Raw genomic sequence first — 26465 nt, forward strand, 5'->3', positions numbered from 1 at the left:
TTCAAGCTTAGAGAATCTCTAGGCAAAAGGAATATTTTCATGAATTTCTGTATTTTTTTTTAATTAGAGCTAATGAAAACACTAAACACAGTACAAAGCAAGGAAGAAGCAGCAGCGCAGGCTCCATTCTCCTTTTATAAAATTTTAGAGGTATTTATAGTGAATAACTTGGAAAAGTATGAAAAGGCAGCGCAGTAGTGCCGAGTTCTATGGGTGTGTTGTGGGTTGACATCTCATGGACTGATTTAGTGCCCCTATAAACTCAGCTTCTGAAATCTGTTTCCCTTTCAGGGCGTTATTGAACATTGTTTTATTTTGGCTCTTATTTCCTGTCCCCAAATGATGTTTGGCTGCTCTTTGATGTTTCACTTATTAATTTTGACCACATGGTTTAAAGGAAATTTTAGAAACCTCTGGTTTTCAAGACCAATAATAGGTCTCCCCTCCTCAAATGTAGTGGTTTCTGTTAATTGTCACTTGCTTGCTTTCATGTCTTGTTACTGATAGACCAGACTAATTGCCAGTAACAGGGCGTCTTTTTGCCCTTCTTTCTTCCCTTTCCAATAATTATGCGGAGTAATTTTGTTTTTCTGTAATCGTTTGTTCAGTAAGAGCTAATGATAGTTCCACAGACTTCTGCGAGAGGGTATGCCTGGCTAATATGTACATCAAATCGCTTTCTGCCAAAATTCAAGTGGACTCCATTCCAAATGAAATGGATATTTCCATATTCACAGGGAGTTTTCATATTCCTTCCTCAAAGAAATATGACATTTAGTGTTGAGTTGTTAAATACCTTAGGATCTTGGAAGGTAAAAACATTGTTTGTTTTACAATTTCCAGTGTGTAGCACACTTAAACTGATGAAAACTTATCAGCTAAATTACATGAACATATTACAAATAAATTAGCTTAGATTGTAGTGAAAACTTTTTGTTGTAGTGATATATTATCATCTATCAAATTAGTTCAGAGTTGTTTTTTTAAAGCTCTATGCATGATTTCTCTTCTTAAGCCTACTCCCTTTAGAAAACAGGATAAGTGGAATTGTAGGAGAGTTTTTTCAAGCATGGTGCCAGGTGAATACAAAGTTTCCCTGTGCACGGACTGGTTAGGTAGTCTTGACCAACTGCCTCTGAATAGAGTAAGTGTTGGGTAGTACAGTTTATTAATAGTACCACATACTTATTTCAGCACAGTAGAGCTCTGTTAAAAGAAGTCCTGAACACATGATCCACACATAGTGGAATAGAAATTGTTTAGATTTAATGAGTTATTAAAAATTCTATTTAAAAAAACTTTTGGGAAGGGGTGTGTACTGAGGATTGAACTCAGGGGCACTCGACCACTGAACCACATCCCCAGCCCTATTTTGTATTTCATTTAGCAACAGGGTCTCACTGAGTTGCTTAGAGCCTTGCTAAATTACTGAGGCTGGCTTTGAACTCACGATCCTCCTGCCCCTGCCTCCTGAGCCACTGGGATCACAGGTGTGCGCCACCATACCTGGCCTTTATTTAAACTTTTTAAAGCAAGTTTTAATGTGCTGTTGCCACCATTGAATAGCTATATTTGCATAGAAAACTAATTTAATTAAATGAAGATGATGTTTTAGTGTGACTAAGCAATTCTGACTTTTGACACTTTACAATTGAAGTCATTATTTTCTTGCATTTCTTGTCAATCAACCACTGAAAAATAAGACTAGTAAGAAAATATGTCACTTGTATATAATGGCAGCACAAAATAAGATCGAAATAATTAAATAATAAGTAGCACACAAACCATTCATTTTCGGGACAAATAATTTTTTGTAGCACTTTGTTTAATGATTTAGTTATCTTTGAGTTCAAAGTAAAACCTCACTTTTAAGGTTTTGCTGTTTTTATGAGTATTTCCTACATGTTTTTTACTATTTTAAAGGTAGAGATGGTGGCCTCTAAACAATGGTAAAGAATATTTTCTATAATGTGAATTGATGCATACTAAAATCTTCCAATCCAAATTAATATTATGAGAAATATTTTAGACTCCATAGAATATTATAAAATTCTATGTTAAATAATAATTATGCTTATGAAATTCTCATTATCTGCAAAACATCTTAATCACATTTTATCAGGCTTCCCTGATACTTTAAAGATGCTAATAAAATTTAGTGGGATTTTATATAATCTCTTTGAAGTAGATGAGAGGTAATTTCTATAACTAAGGTATCAAGAACATAAACATTAGTAGGATGTTCATATAAAATAGTCAGTTTTGAAAGTTGCTAATAAGCCTGAGAAATCTTAGAGCTCACTTCTGATCTACTGTTCATATTTCAGTGTGATATAAAATATAATCTTTGGATGTTTGCTTTCTCAGACCTGCTGAGAAAAGAATTATTTGTAAAATACTATGAAGTAGGAGAGGGAAAGGAATCTAAGCCTAGACCCTGGGCTCTCTTTGGCAGAGTGACCTACTGGGCACCTAATTAGATGTTGTGGATTCCCTGCTGTGTGTGCCCAGGTGGCCAGCAATGGTTCTAATGTGGTTGGATACCAGAGTCTCCTGGAGAGTTTTCAGTTAAGCAGTCATCCAGAACCTGAGGATCTCTAAGGACAGTGCTCACATCTCTGTACTTTAATGCTCAGTGACTACGAAACCACTTTTTTGCTCTTTATGACTGCTAAACTTGGCAGGATATTCAGATGGTCTCCATATGTGAGCTTCATGTTCCAATACCCAGATGTAGAAAAGAGGTTAGAGAGGAAATAATACAAGTGTGCTTTTCTCTTAGAGATAGGAGAGAAGTCCACCGTGACCAGATTGAATAATTAAGTCACATTCTAGAATGAAAAAAAATTTCAAGGCATAATCCTTTTATTTTTTAATAAAAGTTTGAAATCTTAAAATGTACAGTTTATTCTTAAAGAATACTAGGCCATTCAGAAACAGGTCAAACTAGAGGGTTTAGAGAGACAGTTCCAGCCTATATTGTTCAATGCTGTGTCCCCAGTACCCACAACAAAAACCTCCCTGGCTTTAGGCACACAGTAAACTGGCTTTGAATGAAAAGATGATTCTGGACTGAGCAAGTCTTGTAATCAGAGAAAATAGTCCATCTCTCATCTCTCTGGATGCTTGGGTACCTGCTCATTTATTTTGCCATTACTAATTTACTATTCTTTTTAAAAATGGCAAGCATACAGTCACATACCCAGAAAGTGACAGCCCAAGTCAAGCTCCCTCACACTTAACCACTATACTAACTACTTCTCCATGCTTTAAAGAGACAGGTGGAAATTGAAAACCATGGGTTTTGCAAACATATTTATTAGTAAAGTTGTCTGTTTATCAATCTCTCCTTGCTATTCTTTGTTCATCTCTTTATCCCCAACATCTACCTCATAGTAAGCACCTAATAAATGAATGTGACATATAGGAAGCTTTCTTTTTGAATATTCATGCCCCCCATCACTTAGAACTATTCATCCTTAAATATCTTTTTTTTTTTTCTGTACACGTTTTGGTTTCTACTTAAATATAACTGTATTATTCTGTAGCTTTATTTTATTCTTACTGATATACCAGTAATTTTCTGCATCAATATTAAAACATTTCCTCAATTTTGATTCCCTGAAGAGGAGTCCACAAGTATCCACGTAATGGTATTTAATAGCTCTCTCTCTTTCTGTTGATGGGCATTTGTTTCGTTTTGTTTCTTCGTTGTTAGAATCAGTGTTTGAATATTTCCCTGGGATAAATTCATAGAAATCCCTGATTTTTATTAGAAATTCTCAATATTAAAAACACATTTAGGGCCGGGGTTGTGACTCAGGAGTAGGGTGCTTGTCTAGCATGTGCGAAGCCCTGGGTTTGATCCTCAGCACCACATAAAAATAAATAAATAAATAAAATAAAGGTAGTATGTCCAACTACAACTGAAAAAAATATGTTAAAAGACAAAACACATTTAATTGCTTGATCTGATGTCAGACTGCCCTCAAAAGAAGCTTGTGAATGCTTATATCACACAAATAGTGGGTGCTAATGACCATTCCCACACCCACCAGGCTGGGGTACCTTAAACTTTTTTTTTTCTTTTGTTAAACCACATTTAATGGATAAAATGATGATGTATTTCTCATTTTGCATTGGGATTTGCATACATTCTTAACACTATACTCAAATCTAAAATATATGGTATTTCAATATAAATGGTAGCTAATATCTCTATTATGTATCAAATGACTTTCTATTTTTCTATATTTTCTGTTAAAATATAATTTTAATAATTGATCACCTAATTTTCTCCTATGTATAGTAATTTGTATAACTGATACCCTATTATTAAACATTTAATGTTTCTCTAATACCTCGTTGATATATATCAATGAAAATCCTTGTACATGTGGGTTTTTTCTTCTATGAATAATTTATTAAAATAAATTTTAGATGGTGATATTACTGGGTAAAAGGTTTTAACTCTTTTTATGACTCCTGATAACCACTGTTAAATTGCTTTTCTTACTTTAGTTTTTTGGATTTAGTCATCATATATTTAAAAACATTATGTTGTACATGACAAGTAAATGCAACTTGGATTTGTCAGTTGGAGTGAATAAATTTATAAACAAGTAAATTGCTTGACAAAAGTGTTAATATCAGTTTTTATGACCATCAAGAGTATATTGCCTTAACAGATTCTCGACTTCTTCTCTGAAATATGGTAGACTTATTATATTAAATTTGAATAATCCATATAAGTTCACTTTTATAAATTATAATTATTGGATTTTATATACAAAGAATGTCGAGGCATGTTTTTATATTTTGCATTAAAAATGCTTTCTTTAGAATACTAATAGCCAACAGCATGAGAATGTGATATGATTTAAATATATGTATAATTATATGTACCTCACTTGTAGCTAATTTTAATTTTCCTTTCTTATATCTTTTTGGTTTTTCCTAATTAATCACAGTGAGTAGCCCATCAAGTTTGAGTGTGTGCCACATGTACTTGAGCCCAAAAGATCTCTCTTTCTTTTTAGAAAATTTACCAGTGGTGTGGTTCCTCATGCAACAAATATGAGCGTCTGAAAGCAAGCCAGGTTGCCATCGGCATTCGAGATAATGAAAGAAAAGGAAGGTCTCAACTCATTGTGGTGGAAGAAGGAAGTGAGCCATCTGAACTTATGAAGGTACTGTGACTAGTGTTATTTGTTACAAGGTTACTACCATCCTTCGTGTGTGTGTGTGTGTGTGTGTGTGTGTGTGTGTGTGTGTGTATGGTGTGTGTACATCAGGGTTATCTGTGTGATGGTATTAAGAAAACAGAAAGCTATGTTTTCTTCTTTCATCCCCTGAACAATCATCACAGGAAACAACAGCCCCTTCTTCTGTGGTATGTGAGGACAAACACATGGGTGACCCTTTTATTGGCAATTAGAATACATTTTGAAAGGAAGATAATAATTAAATGCTTCTTAAATTTTTTTTTAAATGCAATGGTTACATCCAATTTTAAAGTTAACAACTGTTTTATTGAAAGAAGGAAATGAGGGGGCTGGGGTTGTGGCTTAATGGTAGAATGCTTGCCTAGCATGTGTGGGGTATTGGGTTTGATTCTCGGCACTGCATATAAATAAATAATAAAGTAAAAGTTCATTGAAACTAAAAGAAAAAAAAACTAATAACAAAAAAAGAAGGAAATGAAATCTTTCACAAAGGTATTAAATATACCAGTATTTTAAATATTTCAGTCAAACCAAGAAGCTGTCTTTAGACACGTTTTTACTACAGCTCCAAAGACATACATTTTTCACTTAATCATTATTTTATTTTATTTAAAAAAAATTAAAATTTGTTCTAATTGGTTATGTATGACAGCAGAATGAACTTTGACACATTGTAGACAAATGGAGCATAACTTCTCATTCCTCTGTCTGTACATGGTGCAGAGTCATACAGGTAGTGGAATCATACACGTATATTGGGTAATAATATCTGTCTCATTCCACCATCCTTCCCATCCCCACAGCCCCTTGCTTCCCCTCAATCCCCTCTATACAATCCAGAGTTCCTTCTTTCTTCCCTACCGTCACCCTACCCCACTGTGGATCAGCATTCCCTTATCAGAGAAAATATTTGGCCTTTGGTTTTTTGAGATTGGCTTATTTCAATTATCATGGTAACAATTATTTTAATATTAGACAATAGTTGTGACCAGCCTTTCCATTTTAAGAAAACTTCAGTGAGTACCTGACTGTCCATATTGTATCTGTTCTTGTAAGATTATCATCACAGGGTATAATCATATTCAGATGTCTTGATATATGTTGGCAAATTTATTGCTGTTTATTCACTTAACAAGTATTTATTTGGCTCCTGCAGCCTGCAAGTCTCTAAATGTTTTCACCAAATGCTACTTGGTTGCATAAATGCTGTAGTCCGTCATGACCTTACAGAACTCTTTCAGGCTTTATTGTAACACTTTTTGAATCTTGTGCATTTAATAGTGGTAGGGGATATCTTTTTGAGTTGTCATTTGTTTAAATTCCTGGGAAATTATGTACTACCCAGTGATGAGCTTAGCTGTTTCCATTTAAATTTTTCCAAAGACTATCTTATAAATATATTTTAGCGTTTGACATAGAGCAATTTAATACATTAGTTACCTGATCAATGATAGCCTAAAAATCCAGTGATCAAAAATTACGTTAAGATAATTTTATAAATTATAATGTGTTTAAGATTTACTTCTTTAATAACCCCTGAATACAGACTTTTCTGATGTTTTTAGAAATCATTTTAATTCAGAAGGAAAAATGCTCAAGGTATAATGAGGTATAATGTGTGTGTGTGTGTATGGTGTGTGTACATCAGGGCTAAAAGAGAAAAGGCAAGGTATAGGATTTTACATACCATATTACCTTAATATATAAGTTTATGTACATAAAGCTGTCTATTTAGACATACATAAATATATGGGAAGAAATAGGTTGAAATTTTACCAGTATTATCTTTGACTCTTTAGATGTGGCTGTTATTTTCTTCTTCATTTGTCTTTGTATTTTCATAATGTCTTTATAATGAGCATTCCTTTTATAATCAGAAAAAAGGTCATCAAAACAAAATTAAGTTAAAGATGGTTTTACCATATTTTCAACAGCCAAAATAACACTGTTAATAAATTAGACATTGAAAACTGTTCAAAATGAATTCATGATTCTTTAGTATTCTTTCAGGGCCTCTGTTTTAGAGATACGACTAAAACCATTTAAATCTTTCAACTTGCATTTTTGGAAGCAAAAGTCTGTAAGAATTTTTTCTATAGGACTGTAAGCCCTTGTTTTAATGGCTGTATAGCAGTCGTCCTGTATCCATGAGGATGTGTTCTAAGATCTCCAGTGGGTGTCCGAAACCATACATAATACCAACCCTTGTATATACTATCTTCTTTTATTATTTCTGATATGTACGTACCTATGATAAAGTTCAATTCATACATTATTTATACTAAAAGATTAACAAGAACTAATAACAAAAGAAAACAGTTATAATAATGTTTTGTCATGAAAGTTATGTGACTGTGGTTTCCCTCAAAATATGGAATTTTCCGTGTAATATTTTGGACTACAGTTGACCTCAGGGAACTGAAAGTGAAGCCATGAATGAAAGGAGGCTGCAATGATTTGAGGACAGTCGGGGAGTGGTGGAGAAGGTGTCCTGTTGGCTGTCAGACCTCATCCCTGCTTTTGCATGTTTTGCTGTGGTCACTTAACTCCTTAGGGTCCCTGATTCCTCATTCTCAAGTCAACATTTAGACAAAGCTGCTTCTGTGGTCCCTTTAGGTTGTAATCATCTGATGTTCTACCTTATCTCTTGGACAGTAGCTGTATTTAGTTATCAATCAGGTGATACTTTCAGTCTGTTCTGGGAAGCAAAGCCTCTGTGGCCGAGGGGCTTGGCTGTGCATGCCTGCATTTGGTGACCTTGCTTATTGGATTTTATTCAAAGCTGTGAAAAAAGAAAATTTAAACAATGCATTATGCTGTATTACTAAATTGAAACAGGAAAATGCAAATATGAAGAAAAAAGAGGAAAAATACATTCTTAATTTAGAAATATTAGAGATAGGAGTAAAAGGACTTGATACTTAAAATGCCCTGTGTTTCAGAGACTTTTTGTTTGGGGTTTTCAAAAAATCCTACAAAGCACCTACTGTGTGTCCATATGATACACTCTGTGTATAGTGCATTGTATTTGACAGCTGTCACTTACGAGATGAACTGAAAGGAGAGTTCAGTGAGGGCCTTCCTTAGATAGGAGAATCAAGCACTCAGTGGGATTTTTGTTGTAAATGTTGTTTTGTAGGCTGATTATAGGGGTAAGTGGTTATCTGATGAATTAATTATGTACCTATGATAAACTTGTTGGACTTCTGGGCTTTCTCAGTCCTATAACCGTAAGGATAGAATTCAAAAAATTCTGAAATTGATTGTGAACTTTATTTTCACCAGCCTGTTAACTAAAATGTGTCATTTCCTCCAATTGTGAATGTGATCAACAGACTAGATTAGCATGAGCAGTACTTGTGACTTTTTCAGATCACAATGTAGTTACTGTGGATAACCTCCAAATATTATTGAAGTTTAGTCAAGCTCTGTGGCACACATTTATAATCCCAGCTGCCCGGGAACCTGAGGCAGACCCTGTCCCAAAATTAAATAAAGAAAAAAGGACTGGAATTCTAGTGGTAGAATGCTTGCCTAGCAAGTACAGGGCCCTGAGTTCAATCCCTAGTACTATTAAAAAAAAAAAAATTGTTGTTACTTGGTGATTGTCACAGATATTAGATATTAGAATTAGATCCTTGCAATATTATTATTTAATGAGTTACTAAAGAAGCTCATATATTAATTTACAATTTCTTAAAAATATATTTTGAGGGCTGTGACTGTAGCATAGTGGTAGAGCCCTTGCCTTGCAAGTGTGAGGCACTGGGTTCGATCCTTAGCACCACATAAAAATAAATGAAGATATTGTATCCATCTACTACTAAAAAAAATAGACAAGATATGTATTTTGATAGTTGCATTCTAACATAATTACAACATATTCAATTGTAATATTTTGTATTTTATGAACTTAAAAATATTTTTTTAATAATGTGAGTTAAAAAATATTTTTTTAGTTGTGAATGTACCTTTCTTTTTTATTTATATGTGGTACTGAGAATTGAACCCAGTGCCTCACACATGCTACCACCGAGTTACAACCCCAGCCCTTAAAAATATTTTTCTTAAAGTGGGTCCAGCAGGCTTCAGAAGAGGTCTAAGGTGGTCCATAGTGTGCACACACACAGAGTCTTGAAATGTCATTTCTTTTTCCGAGACTGATGCAACTGATGATATTGCTAGAGGAGTCTAAAAATAAACATCTTCCAAATTATGGGTTATATTCTACCTTTGAGGTTATTGGTTTGTAATAAGGATCTTTTAAAATTAACTTTGTCAACTTTGAAAGTCTACACAAGAAAGTAATGTTTAGAAAGTAATGTTTAGAAATCAAGGACTTTTCAATCAATTATGACCCAATTATTTTTAGTGCATATTTGATGTTGAATGTTTGGAACATTAATTTTTTAGCACATTAAAGTACTTTATACTGAAAATATGAAAAATAATTTTTCTGAAAGTTTTTAAAATATTGATCTTTGGTTCAAGGCACTTCAGGTATCTATTAATCACACTATTATTTACATGAAAGTTTCTATAAATTTATCCTTTAAATTGGAACACTTTACAGAGTAAAGGCAGTACTCTCAAGATGAGACTTGGAAACAACAGATATTACCAAAACTAGGAACCAGGGCAGGTTATCTCTCTTAGCTATATCTGTAGCACTTTTAAAAACTCAAGCACCTAAGAACAACAACAAAATCCTGTATGTGGAAGTAACTAAAGGTTTTAACTAAAGCCACACTTTGTTTTGTACTTATTTTTTCACTATAAACATATTTATCATGAATGTTTGACATAAATTAACAAAATTTTTTTCATGTTTTTTTTCTTTTCATATTTAAAATAATCAATGAATGTAAATATCTCATCAGCCTGAAGAAGGCTCTGTTGTTGCCTGTATTCATTCTTTAAACATTGGGAGGGAAGCTAGAAGATCCCCTGAGGAAAAGATAACTTAGAATCTGATTACGTACTTTCATTTTTTAAAAGATAACATTGGTGAATATGAATAAGGGAATGAACAGAGACAGGTTGAAACAACCCAAATGAATAGTTCTTCTACTCCAGAAAGACTTTTTAAAATATATGAAGTTGATAATCACTTTAAGTGCTGAGGCAGACACATGGAAAGATACCACCAGGAGATAGTAAGCAGATGCTAAATTGTTGAAACATTAGTTTTCTCAATTTTTTTTGAAATATTTTTTAGTTATAGATGAACATAGTATCTTTATTTTGTTTATTTATTTGCATGTGTGCTGGGGATCAAACCCAGTGCCTCACATGTGTGAGGCAAATGCTCTGCCTCTGAGCCCCAGCCCCAGCTCAGGTTTTTTGATTTTTATAAAAACAATAGTAAGCCTCCCTGGAAAGTTACTTGTGAAATCTTTGTTTCTGGGTGAAAAAGGAACGTTAGAATGTCATTATCATGTCTGAATTAGTGTTTATTGAGTGCTGAGTTAGTTCCCAATAAAGTTTGAAGTTTCTGCTTATTCTGCTGTCTGGTTGAGGAGATAAGCATGCATTAGGAAGCAGAAAGAGTGGGTACCAGTAGGAGGGTCCTTGAGCTCCACAGAGCATGGTCTGAATGCTACCTTTTGTTGGAAGCCCTCTCCAATAATATAAAATTCATATTTAGGCCACTTGATATTAGCATACAAACTAGATTAACTTCTAGAGCATCTCCCAGTATAGAAATTGTGCAAATGTGTGCCTCTTGTTTTTATAAATCATAAATGACAACATGAAAAATAAAATTTTATTCAGTCATTTTCTTGGCAGGTTGATGGGCCATATATGATGTGCAGGTCTGAGCATCTGGATTGGCTCATTCAGATAGTTCTTTAATTATCTTTAAAGATGGATTATGCAAAGTCTATTTAGGCAAAGAGTAAAATTTTAGTCATAGTTCCCCAAAGTACTGTGCCAAATAAAATTTACGTGTTATTGGTGCCTCTCCAGGTTCCTTGCAGGCAGATGCTGCTTTTATGTTTGTGCAGCCCTCAGAGCTAATTAGGACAAATAATTAGAACATTTAAGACAACTGTGAAGTACATGGTACCATATACTTGGTCTACTTTTCAGTTTTCCAGTGGGTTGTTTTGCTATAGAAATTCCCCTTTGTTTTAGATAATAGTATTGATAAAGTTATGAACAAAACCATACTGTAGATTAAAATAAGTTTTAAGACCAAGTACATTTATATAAAAGCCATTTGTATTTAGAGATGGATAATTCATATGTTAGTATTTTTTTCTTCGAGTAGATAGTTCTAACTAATTTCTTGAAAAGTAGCAACCAGAGCTGGGGCTGGGGCTCAGAGGTAGAGCACCTGCCTGGCACGTGTGAGGCACTGGGTTCCATCTTCAGTACCACATAAAAATAAGTAAATAAAGATATTGTGTCCATCTACAACTAAAAAAAAAAGTAGCATCCAAATTTTGAACTCATTTATATTTACTAAAATATTTTTCCACATATTAGTCAGCTAGCATATACTCCAGGTGAAAGCACTGAGCTTTATAAGAAATATAAAGCTGGTGTCTAAAAAGTTGATTCCATAAATAAAAATGCATGTTCTTAGGAGTTGTTGGATACCTCCATCTGTAGAATCATCCTTTCCAGGTCAGGCCATCTCCCCAGCGACCGCAATGGTCCATCTCTCACTCTCTAGCACACAACCCTACTGTCCAGAGGCTGGGACCGCTTTGCTCAGCTGTTGCCCACAATCCCAGGGTCACCTCTTTGGGAACCGACATGGCCACTGTTGCTCACTGCTTGGAATTAAACTGAATGTGTTCCATGAACTCCAAGGTACTTTACAGAGGTGTAACTTTGGTTTTGAAATCACTCATATTGTCTCAATCTTCCCCAAAACTTTACATCAAAAGGTTGTGCATCAAAAGGGCTGTGCACATTTCTAATGCTTATAAAGGTTTTTATGTAGTTTAAATATACAGAGATAGAAGTGAATTTTAATTCTGATATTCTAAGCCTTAGAATATTGACACATTTCAGCATGTAAAATGAATTATTATGAAAACATATTGGAATTAGGAAACTTAGAATTTTATCAACAATCCTTAGTTTCTCTGTGGAAGTGTTTGTTTCATAGCATAATCCTGGGTTTACTGAACTTACATTAATTCATATTTTAATCTTTTAACTAAAATATAGTTGTACATTTAAATCAGGCATGATGAGTTTAAAATGATATTGCAGAGGGGAAGGAACATTATTTTCTGAGGCATGGTCTTTGATTAGATAAGTCATTCTCTATTTATCTTTGGGTAATAGTGGCAAGTGAGCCAAAGAAATACGGATCATAAAGATGAGGAGCAGTTGTGAAAAATTCCACTCACAAAATTTCTGGAGCAATGTGTAGGATATTTTTAAGTATCCTAAAGCTTTATAGGAAGATAACATAAATGAGAATAATAATTACATAGCTTCTTAGCATCACAGAATAAGTATGATGTTTTGAGCTGCTTAAATGTTAAACCTAGGGCTGAGGTTGTGACTCAGCTGAGGTTGTGGCTGAGTGTTCGTCTAACATGTGTGAGGCACTGGGTTCGATCCTCAGAACCACATAAAAATAAAAACAAATAAAAATAAAGATATCGTGTCCAACTACAACTAAAAAATATTTTTAAAAATGTTAAGCCTAAAGTTGTTTTGTGGGTTTATAATATCCATACAAAAGAATCACTCATTAAACTGCTTTCTGTTACTCTATCATTTATTTCATAGTTAGTCAAATCTCTGCTCGTTGTAAGGATGGAAATTTAAGTTGTCTGAGGTATTTATTTGGTCAATAGATATAGTAAACACTTCAAGAGACAACAAAAAAAGTTTTGTCAGAAAAGTACATTTGTCTTTGTGTGCTTTCCAAGTACCTTCAGATTCCTTGTTTATCCTCCCTCAACTTTCCTGGGAAAGTTCTTGAGAAAGTGAACAATGACTTAAATGATTTGTAATCTCCTATTTCTGTTGCATGGTGCCTGGTACACAGGAAATACTGATCAGAATTTGTCATCTGATTGAAGTCACATGTGAAAGCCAGATGGATTAGGAAGTCCATTGACAGGTTTACCATTCAAAGATGTTTAAGTAAAAGGGATCCAAAATATTTGCCACTCTCTCTAGATTAGTTCTGATCTGCATTACATATATGGAATAAATGAAATGTCAGGGATGCCTACAAACAGGAATCTTTCCCTTTCTTCTTTTTGGTGCATTGTGATTAAATCATTTCTTCCATCTTCCTTTATAGCAGCAAAACTTAGTACACACTTGATAGCCAATTAATTATAGTGGCAATTAGTACTGCTGCAAACTTGCGATCCTTTCTAGAACACTGTAGTTGCTACAGCTGTTTATATCTACCATTTATGGCCCAGCACTGTTCAAGGCACTTTTCAGTTTTTAATTTGTCATTTGAATTTCTAGTATTGAATTTAGATGCCTGTTTTGTTTCCCACTGATTTGTCTGATGCGAGAAGTTTTTTCTGAACAAAGATGAAAAATGTGTATAGTAAGCTAGTTAACCATATGCTGCAATAAAGTGATACTATTTCAAATAACCTTCCTCTTTGTCACACCAAAGTTCAACATGAAGACTTGTGACCTTACTGATAAGGTACCACTTTGATATAATCAGTTCAAATTTATATCATTTGGTAATCATTTCTGAATGAGGAACTTTCCCCTTTAGTTTGCATTGGAAGTGAGAAAATAGCAATAGGATAATGTAATTCCAAGACTAAATGAACAGTACAGGGGAGAGGGATGGAACCTGGCCCCACAAAATACATATTTAAATTGATAAACTAAAATAATATTAAACTAGATAAGCTAACATAAATATTACATTAGGATGGCAAGCTTCTGCTCTCTCTTGTTATAATAATAATGATAATACATAATAAAAACTAATAAAACTTTTTTCATCAATTTTAGATCATTTTTTTAATCCCATGTGCTAAGAATTAGCCAAATTCAGACATCAAAAGAACAAATTACTTATTCAGTGATTTATAATTTCTTACATTAATTTTGTAAATTAATAGTTTTAAAGTATATAATAATAGACAATAATATTGATTTATATTGTTTTCCTCTAACATCTTATTAAAAATTAGCCAAGTGCAGTTATTAAAAGGTTGAGTTTTCAAGATCCAGTGATTCTCTTATCGTTAGTTTTATTGTATAATGTGTATTCATTTAATATCATGAGGAAATAGGCTTGTATACTGGAGAGGACTTCCTGAAATGGAGACTATCTAAATTATGCTTCTAAATATACTGCCTTTTCAGAGCCAAGGATCATAGTGTGTTGCAGTGGGTTATATTGACAATACTTGTGCAAATTAGGGTTATTGCAATTAGAATTGCTATTTGGTCACAAGGGTGTTTAATGCATTGAAACTTTAAAGTCACATTGTTTTGAAAAAAAATGCATTTATAAAAAAAGATTTAAAAATGACTGTGAGGAAAGCATGGCTTGTTCATGTAAATATAGTATTCTGCTTAAAGGAAACTTGTAGAAATTCTTAGTTTTCGATAACCCCATATTTTTTAACTAATTCTGAAAAAAATGTACTACCAAAAAGGAAATATGTTAGTGTCTATATATAAACAAGTAAAATCCCTACTAATATATTAGCATATGAAGTCCTATACCATGCATAACTGAGAAATTAAATATTAATGCTATAGTGAATGAATAAACTAAAAGCAAGCCCCTATTAAAAAAAAAAACTTAAATGAAGTCAGATCGTGGATGCAAGCATCAGATGCACTGCAGTTGAATGGTGACATTCACTATCAAGGAACCGCATTGCTAAGTGATGGCATTATTTCTCTCAACTTGTGTTTTCCCAGGATAAAGGCAAATGGCTCACTAGGAGACTGAATTTTCTGTTCACTCTTAATCTTTCCGGATGCATTTTTCTTGATACCATGCAAATACTTGTCATTGACACAGGAATTTCATGATCCAGGAAATGGATTTTACTCAGAGTAGTGGAGGTAACACCCACTGCCATGACAAATATTCAGTGTTTACCATATGACCTGCATGCACCCTTCTATGCATTTTAATTCTTACATTTATTTTAATTCTTACAATAATCCTGTATGTGGATACATTTATAACACCTGTCTTGGGTTGAATCCCTCCCAAAGCTGTTTCTGAGACAAGTACTTGGGCAGGTTGTTATTTGGGAGTTGATTCTGGAAGCACCAGCTGGGGGTAAACTGAGAACACAGTGTGATAAGTGATTTAATGTGGCAGGACCCAGGGGCTCAGTCCCAGAAGTGCCCTCAGAAACTGTGGAGCACCCTTGAGAATTGGAAGACTGAGGTAGCTACAGGATTTAGCCAGTAACTCCCTTCCCTCATTGCTGCAGTCATTCTTTGGATGTTTACTTTCCAGAAGCCCCAGCATGCCTTGGGGTGGACATGTTCGACCTCGTGGCTGCATGATGCCATCAGACAGAGAGGAGAAAGCAGGTGGCCTCTAAATAGAACAATTAGAGATCAGTGAATCACAGCCAGGCAGCCTTCCTTCAGAGCCTACATTCTTTTTTGTTGATGTTGTTCTTTTTAGTTATATACTACAGAAGAATGTGTTTTAATGTATTACACATACGTGGAATATAACTTCCCATTCTTGTGATTGTACATGATGTGGAGTTACATTGGTCATGTATTCACATATGAACATAGGAAAGTTATGTCCAATTAATTCTCCTGCCTTTCCAATTCCCATCCCGCTCTCTTCCTTTCATTCCCCTTTGTCTAATACAATGAACTTTTATTCTCTACATCCCCCTTATTGCACATTAGCATCTGCATATCAGAGAGAACGTTCTGCCTTTGGTTTTGGGGGACTGGCTTATTTCACTTGGCATGATAGATAGACTGCTTGATGAAATCAGTCGACAGATAGACTGTCACAATAGACTGCTTAATGAAATCGGTCGATCAGGATAAGAGCAAATAACAAGAAAATGTAAGTCCATAATGAAATGTATGTAAGAAGTTCAGTGGTGGAATTGTAACACAAAGAATTATATTAAGGATATGCAGGGTCATGTCAAAGAGGGAAACAATGCTTTGACCAGAGGAAGGTTGGACTCTACATATGTAAGGGTGAAGAAATATGGAAAACCTAGCTTTTGTTGAGTTCTCATGATATACCAGTGATTGTAGGAATCCCTTCACATACATTATTTCACTCATATCAATTGAGTGGTATTAGTTATTTCACCATTTTCAGTGTGGAAACAGGACCGTGGAGCCTCACAGTTGTGCACTCTCTAGCCCACTCTAGATGAAGGGTATGTCAAAAAGACAAGGGAGTGATCCATAGAAATGAGGAAACTCAAAGGCAAATGTTGGCAATATGCATTCAAACTCTGATCAGAAAGAAATGTCCAAAATGGGCTTGAGGTCTTACCAGAAAAGATCTAAAATCTTTTCCCAAGATATGCTCTGAAGCAGTTTCCAGACCACCAGACCCTGATAACTTATCCAGGGGACATGTGCCATGGAAACTAATGTGAACATCAGAAGAGCTTGGCTGACCTGCTCTGATGGTTGTGATGTGTGAACTAGGTTGGTAAAGCTGATGCCACCAAAACTTAGATCATATCTCCAGATCTGAGCAGATTTCAAATGTACAGTGTTGGTCTTCACAATAAACAAACCAGAATCTTGGCATTCTCTTTTCTTACTTCCCAGATGGTTCTAATATGCAGCCACTGGCAATTGCTCTGATTTCGTAAGTTAATGTTCTGGCTGAGATATTCTAATAACTTGTGAGTTAGCTTTCTATGTTAGAGTGACTTATAAGTCAACTTTCTCAAATCCAGCTATTCATCTGTACTAGCCACATTTCGGGGGCTCAGTTGCAAGAACTAGCTAATGACAACTGTGCTGGAAGGTGCAGATACAGACATTGCTGCAGAAAGTTCTGTTGAGAGCAGTGCACGTGATGATTGGGTACCTTACTCTCTTGCCAACACTTGGTCCTTGTATCCAAACTTGTGTATCAGATCACATGCTTTCCTTCCTCAGAAATACCTTCACTCTCTACCTGATTATCACATTTCTCTTCATTTGCTGTATCACTAAAGAGACAAAGTGCTTTAGAGACAGGGAAGCCCATCACTTGAGAGAGCAGAGAGCAAAGGCTGGGATCTCTCGTCCAGATGGGGTGGAGCTGACAACAGGGGGACTCAGCCCTTCCTCAGAAGTGCCTGGGTTTTCTATCAGTGTGGATCTTCCCTATTATCAAATATTTGTCTACCTAAGGCACAAAACGCCTTGCAGCAGGTAAATATACCATACCAACAAGGCCTCACTTGACATTTGCAATTTATTTATATGCTCCATATGCTTGCAATCTACTGATTGTTTTTCAGGTAGGGAAGAAAAATAAGAGAAATTACTGAGTAGTTAAAATGTTTGCTCTTGGAACCTTAGTGTTTGCTACACTTATGGTGAAAATAGAAGGAGAGCCATCCACACTAAAATGATTAAGATAAGAACAGGATACCTCTTTTTGTACATAAGGAGCTCTTAAGTTGGAGTTGAGAAAACTCAGGATTTACATCCTTGCTGTAGTATTTATGAGATGATCTAAGGGCAAACTCCTGAGTTCTCTCACGCCTGTTTTCCTAATCAAGCTAGTTTCATTATGGTACTTACTGGTCCTGTCAGAGTTCTCAAGAAGCACCTAAGACCCTCTGTGCTAATGGGACTCAACAGCAACTTGGAACATTTTTATGCACAGTGATCTGGAATTTTGAATTATATATTATCCTTCTCTAGGTCACATATTATCTCCCTTTTCTTGATGCATTTCAAATACTGAGTATAATGAGGGCAAACATCTTGGCTTGTTTTTATAAATTAGGAAAAGCTCATGTTGAGAACCACCAAGAGTTTAAGTTTTGAAATTTCATGTCCAAAATAGGAGGGGTGCCTAAAAGTTTAAAAATAAATAAATAAAAACAAATACACTGTGAATAAGGATTGAAAGGGTCTAGCAATTTTTGCTTAACTTCCTGGACCTTTATTTAAAAAAAAAAATTTTTTTTTTTCACATAGGTGTTGTGTTCTGAAAGAAAAATAACCACCCTGGGTCATATAAGAGAAAAAAAATAAATAAATAAAACCACCAAGGATACTCCTGACATAGGCAGGCCAGAAGAACCAAGAGATTTTAAGCCACAGAATTGTTTATCTGAGGCTAGAATTCTTCATTTGCTCTGGTTACTTAATACACATTTCTTCTGATTTACTTTGAACTGAACTCTTGTTGTAGGCAGAGTAAGTAGCAGAAAAGAAGATTGATTTAGTCAGAAAACAAAATTATATTCCTACAACTTTCTAACTTCTTTAATGTCTCTGTTGCTAAACATTCCCAGAGTTTAGACTAAGAAGACCAGGGAGAAGAAGGAACTAGGGGTTGCAGAAAGCCACACCATTCTGAACAGAATGTGTGCTGCATGGTGTAATTGCTGGTATTGGTCAGTCTGACTGGGAGAATGAACAGCATCCCTGTACAATCTCTGCTCTGAGAGAACTTCTACTTATTTCAGAGGCTAAATGATATAAATCAAGAAGGGCTTCGGAAGGACCCGGCAGAGGAAGCAAGAGGTGAATTAGTTAGGAATACATATTTTGGCACAGAGTTCCAATTCTGTTTGTCACTTACTAGCTGTGTGACCTTGGGTAAAGTACTTAGCCTGTTATGCCATGCGTGAAAGGGGATAGTAACTGTGCCAACTCAGGGGGTTGCTATGAAGATGAAAGGACTTAATAAATGGAAAGCACCTGGAAAGGTGCCTTGCAATATGTAAGCATCTGTTAAATAAAACTCAAGAAATGCCTGTGGCATGGCACATATGGCACTAAAAGTTTTAATTGAATACATATAATATCCAGTGAAAGGCAACAAATATATTGATACGTTCCAATAGATGTGGTTTAGACAAAAGCAATATTGTATATAAAACGGTAGTTTTCAAAAAAGTAAATCATGTATCTCATACAAATATAAAGTGATTGCAGTCAAATATCATATGTAACTCATGTGTTAATAAGGGAAACAGTAAGATATTTTAACTAGTTCAAAGAAGAATTAAAAGAGCAGATACAGGACAACAGTATTGATGTTAATTTACTAGTAGATGTACAGGGCATAAATTACTTTCATCTCTATCATACAAAATCCCTGTGCATTTCTGTGAAAAAAAAAATTTTGAGGGCTCTGGTTGTAGCTCAGTGTAGAGCACTTGCCTAGCATGTGTGAGGCACTGGATTTGATCTTCAACATCACATTAAAAAAATAAAATATTGTACCCGTCCATAACTAAAAAAAAATTTGATTTTTTTAGATATCATCCACCTTTTACTGAACTAGAAAATAAGTTAAGGGAAAGGTTCAGATACCTATAACATTAGGTCATTGGAAGGGTCCCCTAGGCACAGATCTAAGGAAATAATCTTTTGCCCATTTAAAAGGCTTGCCCAATTTTCCTTGATTTAGGGAATTACACAGCCAATTCTTCTGAGGGTTAGTGAAATGGCATTAGAGAAACTTGTATGAAGATGTTGACCGTAACACTCCTCAGCTCTGTGAAATTGTCATTTTACCTCTTTGAGCATCACCACCCTTTTCTGTAAAATTGTGCTAACAGTATTTAGCACATGAGAGCTTTTATAAAGTTGAGATGATATGTGTCTAAAGCTCCTGATCCAGCATGTGACTCATTCAACCAACAGTAACTATTATGGTTTTAATTATAATTACCTGAGCCAACCAAAGACTAATTGCTCAGTTTTGCTTCTGCTATACCTAGTCAACCTAAGTAGAAATTTGAATCTAGCATTAGGGAAAGCCCAGGGGAAGTAAGGGGCAAGGCTCCCACAAGGGACACTGGGAACATCAGCTCGATTAGAGAAAGGGACTAAGGAGAGAAGGCTGATAAATAACACAGGTGGATAATACCCAGCTTTTAGAGAAGCCTTGGTATCCAGACAGAGGAGTTTTAGCTCTGTATAAATAAGCACCCAGTTCAGAATCATCTGGAATACAGATTCCTGGTCCTCATCCTAAACTTACTAACTTCATAACTGGCAATTGGGAGTCTGTATTTTAACAAGTTACCCAGAGGTTGCTTGAGCAAATGGAAATTTAAGAACTACCGTTGTTGCAGATATAAGATATAAATTTTTTTGATTAAAATTTTTTCAAATTTATGGAGGTGTGATTGAAAATAAAACTTGTATTTATTTAATGTTATATGTTTTCACATGTACAATGTGAAATGTTTATCACAGTCACGACACTTTTAAATGGAAACTTACAGGAAATAATTGAAAGACAAGGGGCTTCAAGCTTGAGTGACAAGCCATGACTGCATCAGTCAATGATTTTTTTTTTTTTTTTTTTGGTACTGGGGATTGAATTCAGGGGCATTCAACCACTGAGCCACATCCCCAGCCCTATTTTGTATTTTATTTAGAGACAGGGTCTCACTGAGTTGCTTATCACCTCACTGCCCAGTAGTCAATGATGTTTTTATGAAATACTCTCAAATTAAAGCTTCTTTGTTTTCCTACCCCTTTATTTTGTCAATTATATGTTACTCTACACACAAATGACTATATGAGAGAAATCCCAATCACCCCTTAAATGCAAATGTTTTGTTTTGGCAACCTTAAATGAAAATGTTTTGAATTTAGGCAGATCCTGCCTGTAAAGAAAAAGAAAAGCTGTATTGACTGTTTATCTCAAAGATCAAAATGTATGGCACTGTTTATAAAGTGAACATGTGTAGTTACTTTGTTCTTTCTAGGCAGGGTGTAAAATCCTTAAGGATGGGGCAAGATGGTTGGGAACTCATTTATATTCCCCAGTGAGGAGTTCAGTGAATGCATGGTTGTTGAACTGAGTTTTTAAATGATCCTTAGAGATACCTGATAATATAACCATAACCCTTCACCCTGGAATTAAGCCTGTTTTTCAGAGTCCCTTTGATTCAATTCCCTAGTATGCAATAGTCCTTTGTGAGGCTAATTAAAATACCTGAGAAATATGGGAATTATCTGAAAATTAAAAGTTAGAGTGTGCTCAAAATCCTAGCCTCAGCTGGCCTCGTGGGAGACTTCCCAGTATTAGATATGTCCTTAACCCTAATTGTTTATTCCAGTCTCCTGTGTTGGTTAGAGGAGAATTACAAAGGGTACCTAAGAGGGCTTTTGATGGTTCTTATAAATTATTCTACCAAACTACAAATGAAAAAACAAAACCAAAAATTTTTTGGTTGCAAGTGTTTTACTTTTTGTTATGATCTTACTTTTAGGGAAAAAGAAAACCTATGTTATGATCATTTAACATGTAAGAGAATTAAAACATTTTTTTTTTTTTGTTATTGGGTAAAAGAAAAGATGTCATATTCCCAGAGGATAAGTTGGTGCATTTTCAAACTTGAGACTGTACCCATACTTATATAAGGATGAGATTTATATATATTTATTGTTATTTGATATTCAATGATATTTATTTTAATGCAATATATTATAGGAGATATTGAGTATGAAATGCATTATGCAAAGAATTTATTTTTATTGAATATGTATTGAATCTAAATAACAGTTATGAATAAATGACTTCTTTCCACTTCTGAACTTGAGTTTATAGCTGTATTATTAAAATCACATTATTTAGAACAAGTTTATATTTTGTTTCTGTTCTTAGCATTCTATGGTATTTGTTTCAATTAACTTAATGAATTAATTAAAATGCTTAGAGACATATTTTTTGTGATTTTAGTATAAAATTCAAAGCAGAATCAATTGTATTTTCCTTTTTTATTGGTGCATTGTAATTATACTTAATGAATAGGGATTCATTATGCCATATTCCTCATTCCCCAGGTCTCTCCTTTTTTTGCCCCTCCTCCCTCCCTGGATCGGCTTCCTCTACTCTACTGATCTTCCTTCTATTATTGTTATTTTAATTAGTGCATTACATATACATACATATATATCTCATATATGTATATATGTATGTATATATAATGCACTAATGAGTTGCTTATCACCTCACTATGATCATCATTGCTGCTCAATACTGATAACTTTAACATGAGTTATATAGAAATTATTATCTAAATAGTCTGTAGTTTCATGTATATATGAGATATTTATGAGATATATATGATTTACACATATGAATCATTGTGGTTCATTCAACATAGCATAGTTTAGTAGATTTCATTGCCCAGGACTTCCCTAGATCCTTCTCTCTACCCTCCCTCTCAATCCCCTTCCTCTATTCTATTGGTCTCCCTTTTATTTTCATGAGATTCCCCTCTTCCCCTTTTAAAATTCCTTGCATTTCTCCTTTATGACTGAGTAAAACTCCTTTGTGTATGTATATACTGTATTTTCTTTATCCATTTATCTGTTGATAGAACACCTAGTCTGGTTCCATAACTCAAATGTATTTTTTTACCAAACACATTACTTGAATATTTTGATTGCATTATATATGCAAAGAATGGATGAAATAATGCTTTCTTGGAGATTCTCATCACCACCCAAGAAATTCAGTGTTTGTTTACTTAATGCCATTGGCTGATTTGACCCATGGGGAAAAAAAACTGATGCTGTGTGAATTGATAAGAAATGTGTGCGCCTGGTGATTTAAAATTCAAGTGTTTTATAATTGATGTCTTTATAAATGCAAAATGGTTGAGTTTTTTTTTAAACTTTGCATTCTTTAGTGACAGAACTTTATCTTTCATGCTGTTCACTTTTTCCAGGTTTTAGGGACAAAACCAGAGCTTCCGGATGGAGACAATGATGACGACACCATAGCAGACATAAGCAACAGGAGGATGGCCAAGCTCTACATGGTGAGTTCCCTGGAAGCAGATCGGTGGTTTTCACTGGGCTGGATGTGAGTGGAGCCTGTATGGAGGACTCTGCTGTAGTTCATGATTCTCCTCATTGCCCACATACTTGTGGAGGTTCCATCAATTTCTTGCTTTTGTATATTTGTTAAAATTATCATTTTATTACTTTTTGCTATTTTCATTAAAAACAGCAAATAAATGGACTTACTGCTGTGACTTACATAAATTTAGATTTGTTATTCTACTAGCTTACAACAAAAACTGTGATATGTTGCACTCAAAAATAAGTTTTCTTTATGGAGTACAACATTTTGTAAGCTTTTTCTTGTAAATTCTTGATAAAATTATAAGATTTTAACTTATTTAAAATGCCCTCTCTAGCCAAATAAAGGCTTTCTTTCAATCAGTGGTAAGAAATCAGGGTAAAACCAGCCCTCTCCTGGGTACTAACAGTCCTGGTTCTATGTCAGCTTTCTGGCTACATGACCGTGGGCAAGATGTAAGCATTCTGGGTCTTAATTTTTTTTTTTTTTTTTTTTTTATCTGAGGAGAGGGAGAGAGACATACAGACAAATACACACAGAGATTATATTAGAAAATTACTCAGGTACCTTCCAACTATATAATTTTTTAAATTTTATGACTGATGAGGATAATAAAAAATCCAAAACAAACCAGTTAAGCAGGTTGCTAAAATGTTTCCTCTGCTTCCAATTTTCTAAGCAAATAATTCAGAGCAGATCATAATCTCCCTGCAGAATGTAGTATTTTTTTTTCATCTTTAACAGGAAGGAACTTTTTGCTGCTCCATAAAGAATTTTCTAGATCAGAAATGCTACAGTTTTTTTAAGCTTTATTTTTTTTAAAATTTATTTACTTTTATGTGGTGCTGAGGATTAAACCCAGCGCCTCTCATGTGCAAGGTGAGCGCTCTACCACTGAGCCACAACCACAGCCCCAGAAAATTATAATTTTACATGAAGAATGAGTTACTAATTTGTGTAGCATAAACTTGCTTTTTATAATGAGGAAGTGGATTTTTTCTTCCTATATGGCAAAGGAAAATATGATCATCATTGCTGCTCAATACTGATAACTTTAACATGAGTTATATAGAAATTATTATCTAAATAGTCTGTAGTTTCATTACTTTCTCTAAAAACATTTCAGCCTAAAAAAAGTATCGTTTACTTCACATCATCAATCAAAACCATACTCTCTTGAACAACATTGTGGATTAGAGTAATGTTTTTCAAAGGGCAAATGTTAAACCTGAACCATAGTTCCCTCTAGTGGAACTATAACACATTGCACATATCTGAAATATAAAATCTATTAAAAAATAATTAGGGGTTGCTAAAAAAGACAGTGAAGTAGAATCACCTCGGGTGCTTTATAAAAATGCAGAATTCAAACTCTACCTTTGTGCTGTAAAACTCCACCACTGATTTAGAGAGGGCCCTGGAATCTGCATATTTAACAAATGTCCAGGTGGTTATAGCCAATAAGTTAACTTTTGGAAACTGGTGCATTCTGGTCTACACATGGATATCGCTTTTGGTTTTGTAGGACCACCTGCAAATTCAAGAAAGTCCTACTTCCAAATATGATAGAAGTTGTTTGCTTTGATAATTTTCTCAGACTTGAATTGCAGCACCTATGCTAAAGTCTGTATGCATAAACTGGAGTCCATCAAAGCCTTTAGCACTGAAACTGCCATGTAGTAGGCACTCAGTAACTGTGGTCTGAGTGAATGTTTATGTTTCACCTTTTTTAGTGTATGCAGTGCATGTAAGATCATTACCTACTTGCAAAGCTTGCTTTAAATTTGAAATGAAATGATTATGTTAAGTTCATTACAAGATGCTTAGTATATGTAAGAATCTCAATGAACCTTAGCTGTTAATGCTTTTCTAATGTTTTAACTAGTGTCAAAGCTTAATGCTTCATTAGTAGTTCTTTTACTTCCAAAGACCTTAAAAAAAAAAAAAAAAGAAAACCTTTTGGGGGTATTGGGCTCATGAATGCTTTGTCTCTTTGTCATGGTTAATGTATGAAGTTCATGCTCTTAAAGTAGACAGTTAAGTTTCATTACATTTACAGAGTCATGCAACCATCACCATAATGTAATTTTAGAATATTTTTATCTGCCCAAAATGTAATCACAGAGCTCCTGGTCTTTGTATTAGGTTTCAGATGCAAGTGGATCCATGAGAGTGACTGTGGTGGCTGAAGAAAACCCCTTCTCCATGGCAATGCTGCTTTCTGAAGAATGCTTTATTTTAGACCATGGTGCTGCAAAGCAGATTTTCGTATGGAAAGGTAAAAGATGCCATTGATTTTGATGCTGCGTCTCAGATGTGTAGCTATTTCCTTGGAAGGACAAATAAAACATCTTTTTTTGATTTTTTTTAAACTAGTCTGCCTTTCTGAGAAATGATCTGTAAATATCTCACCTACAAGGCTGCTATGTTCCTCCTCCTAGCATCATTTAGCAGGGATTATGGAATTAAAGCACTTGGACAGCATAAAAAGAATCTCTTCACAAGCACTGTTTATTACTATATTACTAAATATTTTTAATGTACTAAATTTAAAATTAGCCATTCTGGCACTGTGATACTTAAATTAAAATCGTGTTCATTTTTTTTTTTTTTGGTAAACATGCATTTCTTCATCATATAATATTTTCCTCTCTGAAATTTTCTCTTTAATTTACCTTGTATTTTAGGTAAAGATGCCAATCCCCAGGAGAGGAAGGCTGCAATGAAGACAGCTGAAGAATTTCTAGAGCAAATGAATTATTCCACCAATACCCAAGTATGTGTGAAAATGAATTGACAGGAAAAAAAAATTTACATGGGAGTCATGACATCTCCACAGAACTCACAGAAGAATTTGCTCAAAAGTAATATATGTGTATGAGGGCTTTCTCCACCTGTGTGTGCATTCTTGTGTCTTATGCCCCTAATACTTTATCTGTGTGGTGGAGAGGATTCTGCAGTTACTGCAGGTCAGACCTTTAGGGCTGCAAGAGGAGGAAAAGCCCACTGACTTGCTTCACAGCCTTTAAGTCAGGATAATCAAGTGCAGTAGATTTAGCTTAAAGCACTAATCATTTGTCCCTTAGAGCAGGTTATACAGAGCTGGGCTAATACCCAAATAGTATTTGTCATCATCAAGATCAACTTAGACACTGGCTGATTATTCTTTTCCTTTCTGACTCTCTCAGCCTCAGCTATCATCTTCATTGTTATGTTCTGACACATGTGACACAATGTGATAATTTCTTCCA

General features: G+C 34.6%; 1 protein-coding gene across 1 annotated transcript in view; it reads left to right on the forward strand.

The window, feature by feature from the left end:
* Positions 1 to 26465, forward strand: part of Scin (scinderin) — a 75145-nt gene that overhangs the window by 23948 nt on the left and 24732 nt on the right. Inside the window, exons 4-7 of the mRNA XM_076862918.2 lie at positions 5040 to 5189; positions 23078 to 23170; positions 25360 to 25492; positions 25902 to 25990. Of these exons, the coding sequence (XP_076719033.1) occupies positions 5040 to 5189; positions 23078 to 23170; positions 25360 to 25492; positions 25902 to 25990 (465 nt within the window). The remainder of the gene's footprint in view (positions 1 to 5039; positions 5190 to 23077; positions 23171 to 25359; positions 25493 to 25901; positions 25991 to 26465) is intronic.

The sequence above is a fragment of the Callospermophilus lateralis genome, chromosome 1 (genome assembly GCF_048772815.1).
Source record: "Callospermophilus lateralis isolate mCalLat2 chromosome 1, mCalLat2.hap1, whole genome shotgun sequence".
Classification (NCBI taxonomy): Eukaryota; Metazoa; Chordata; class Mammalia; order Rodentia; family Sciuridae; genus Callospermophilus; species Callospermophilus lateralis.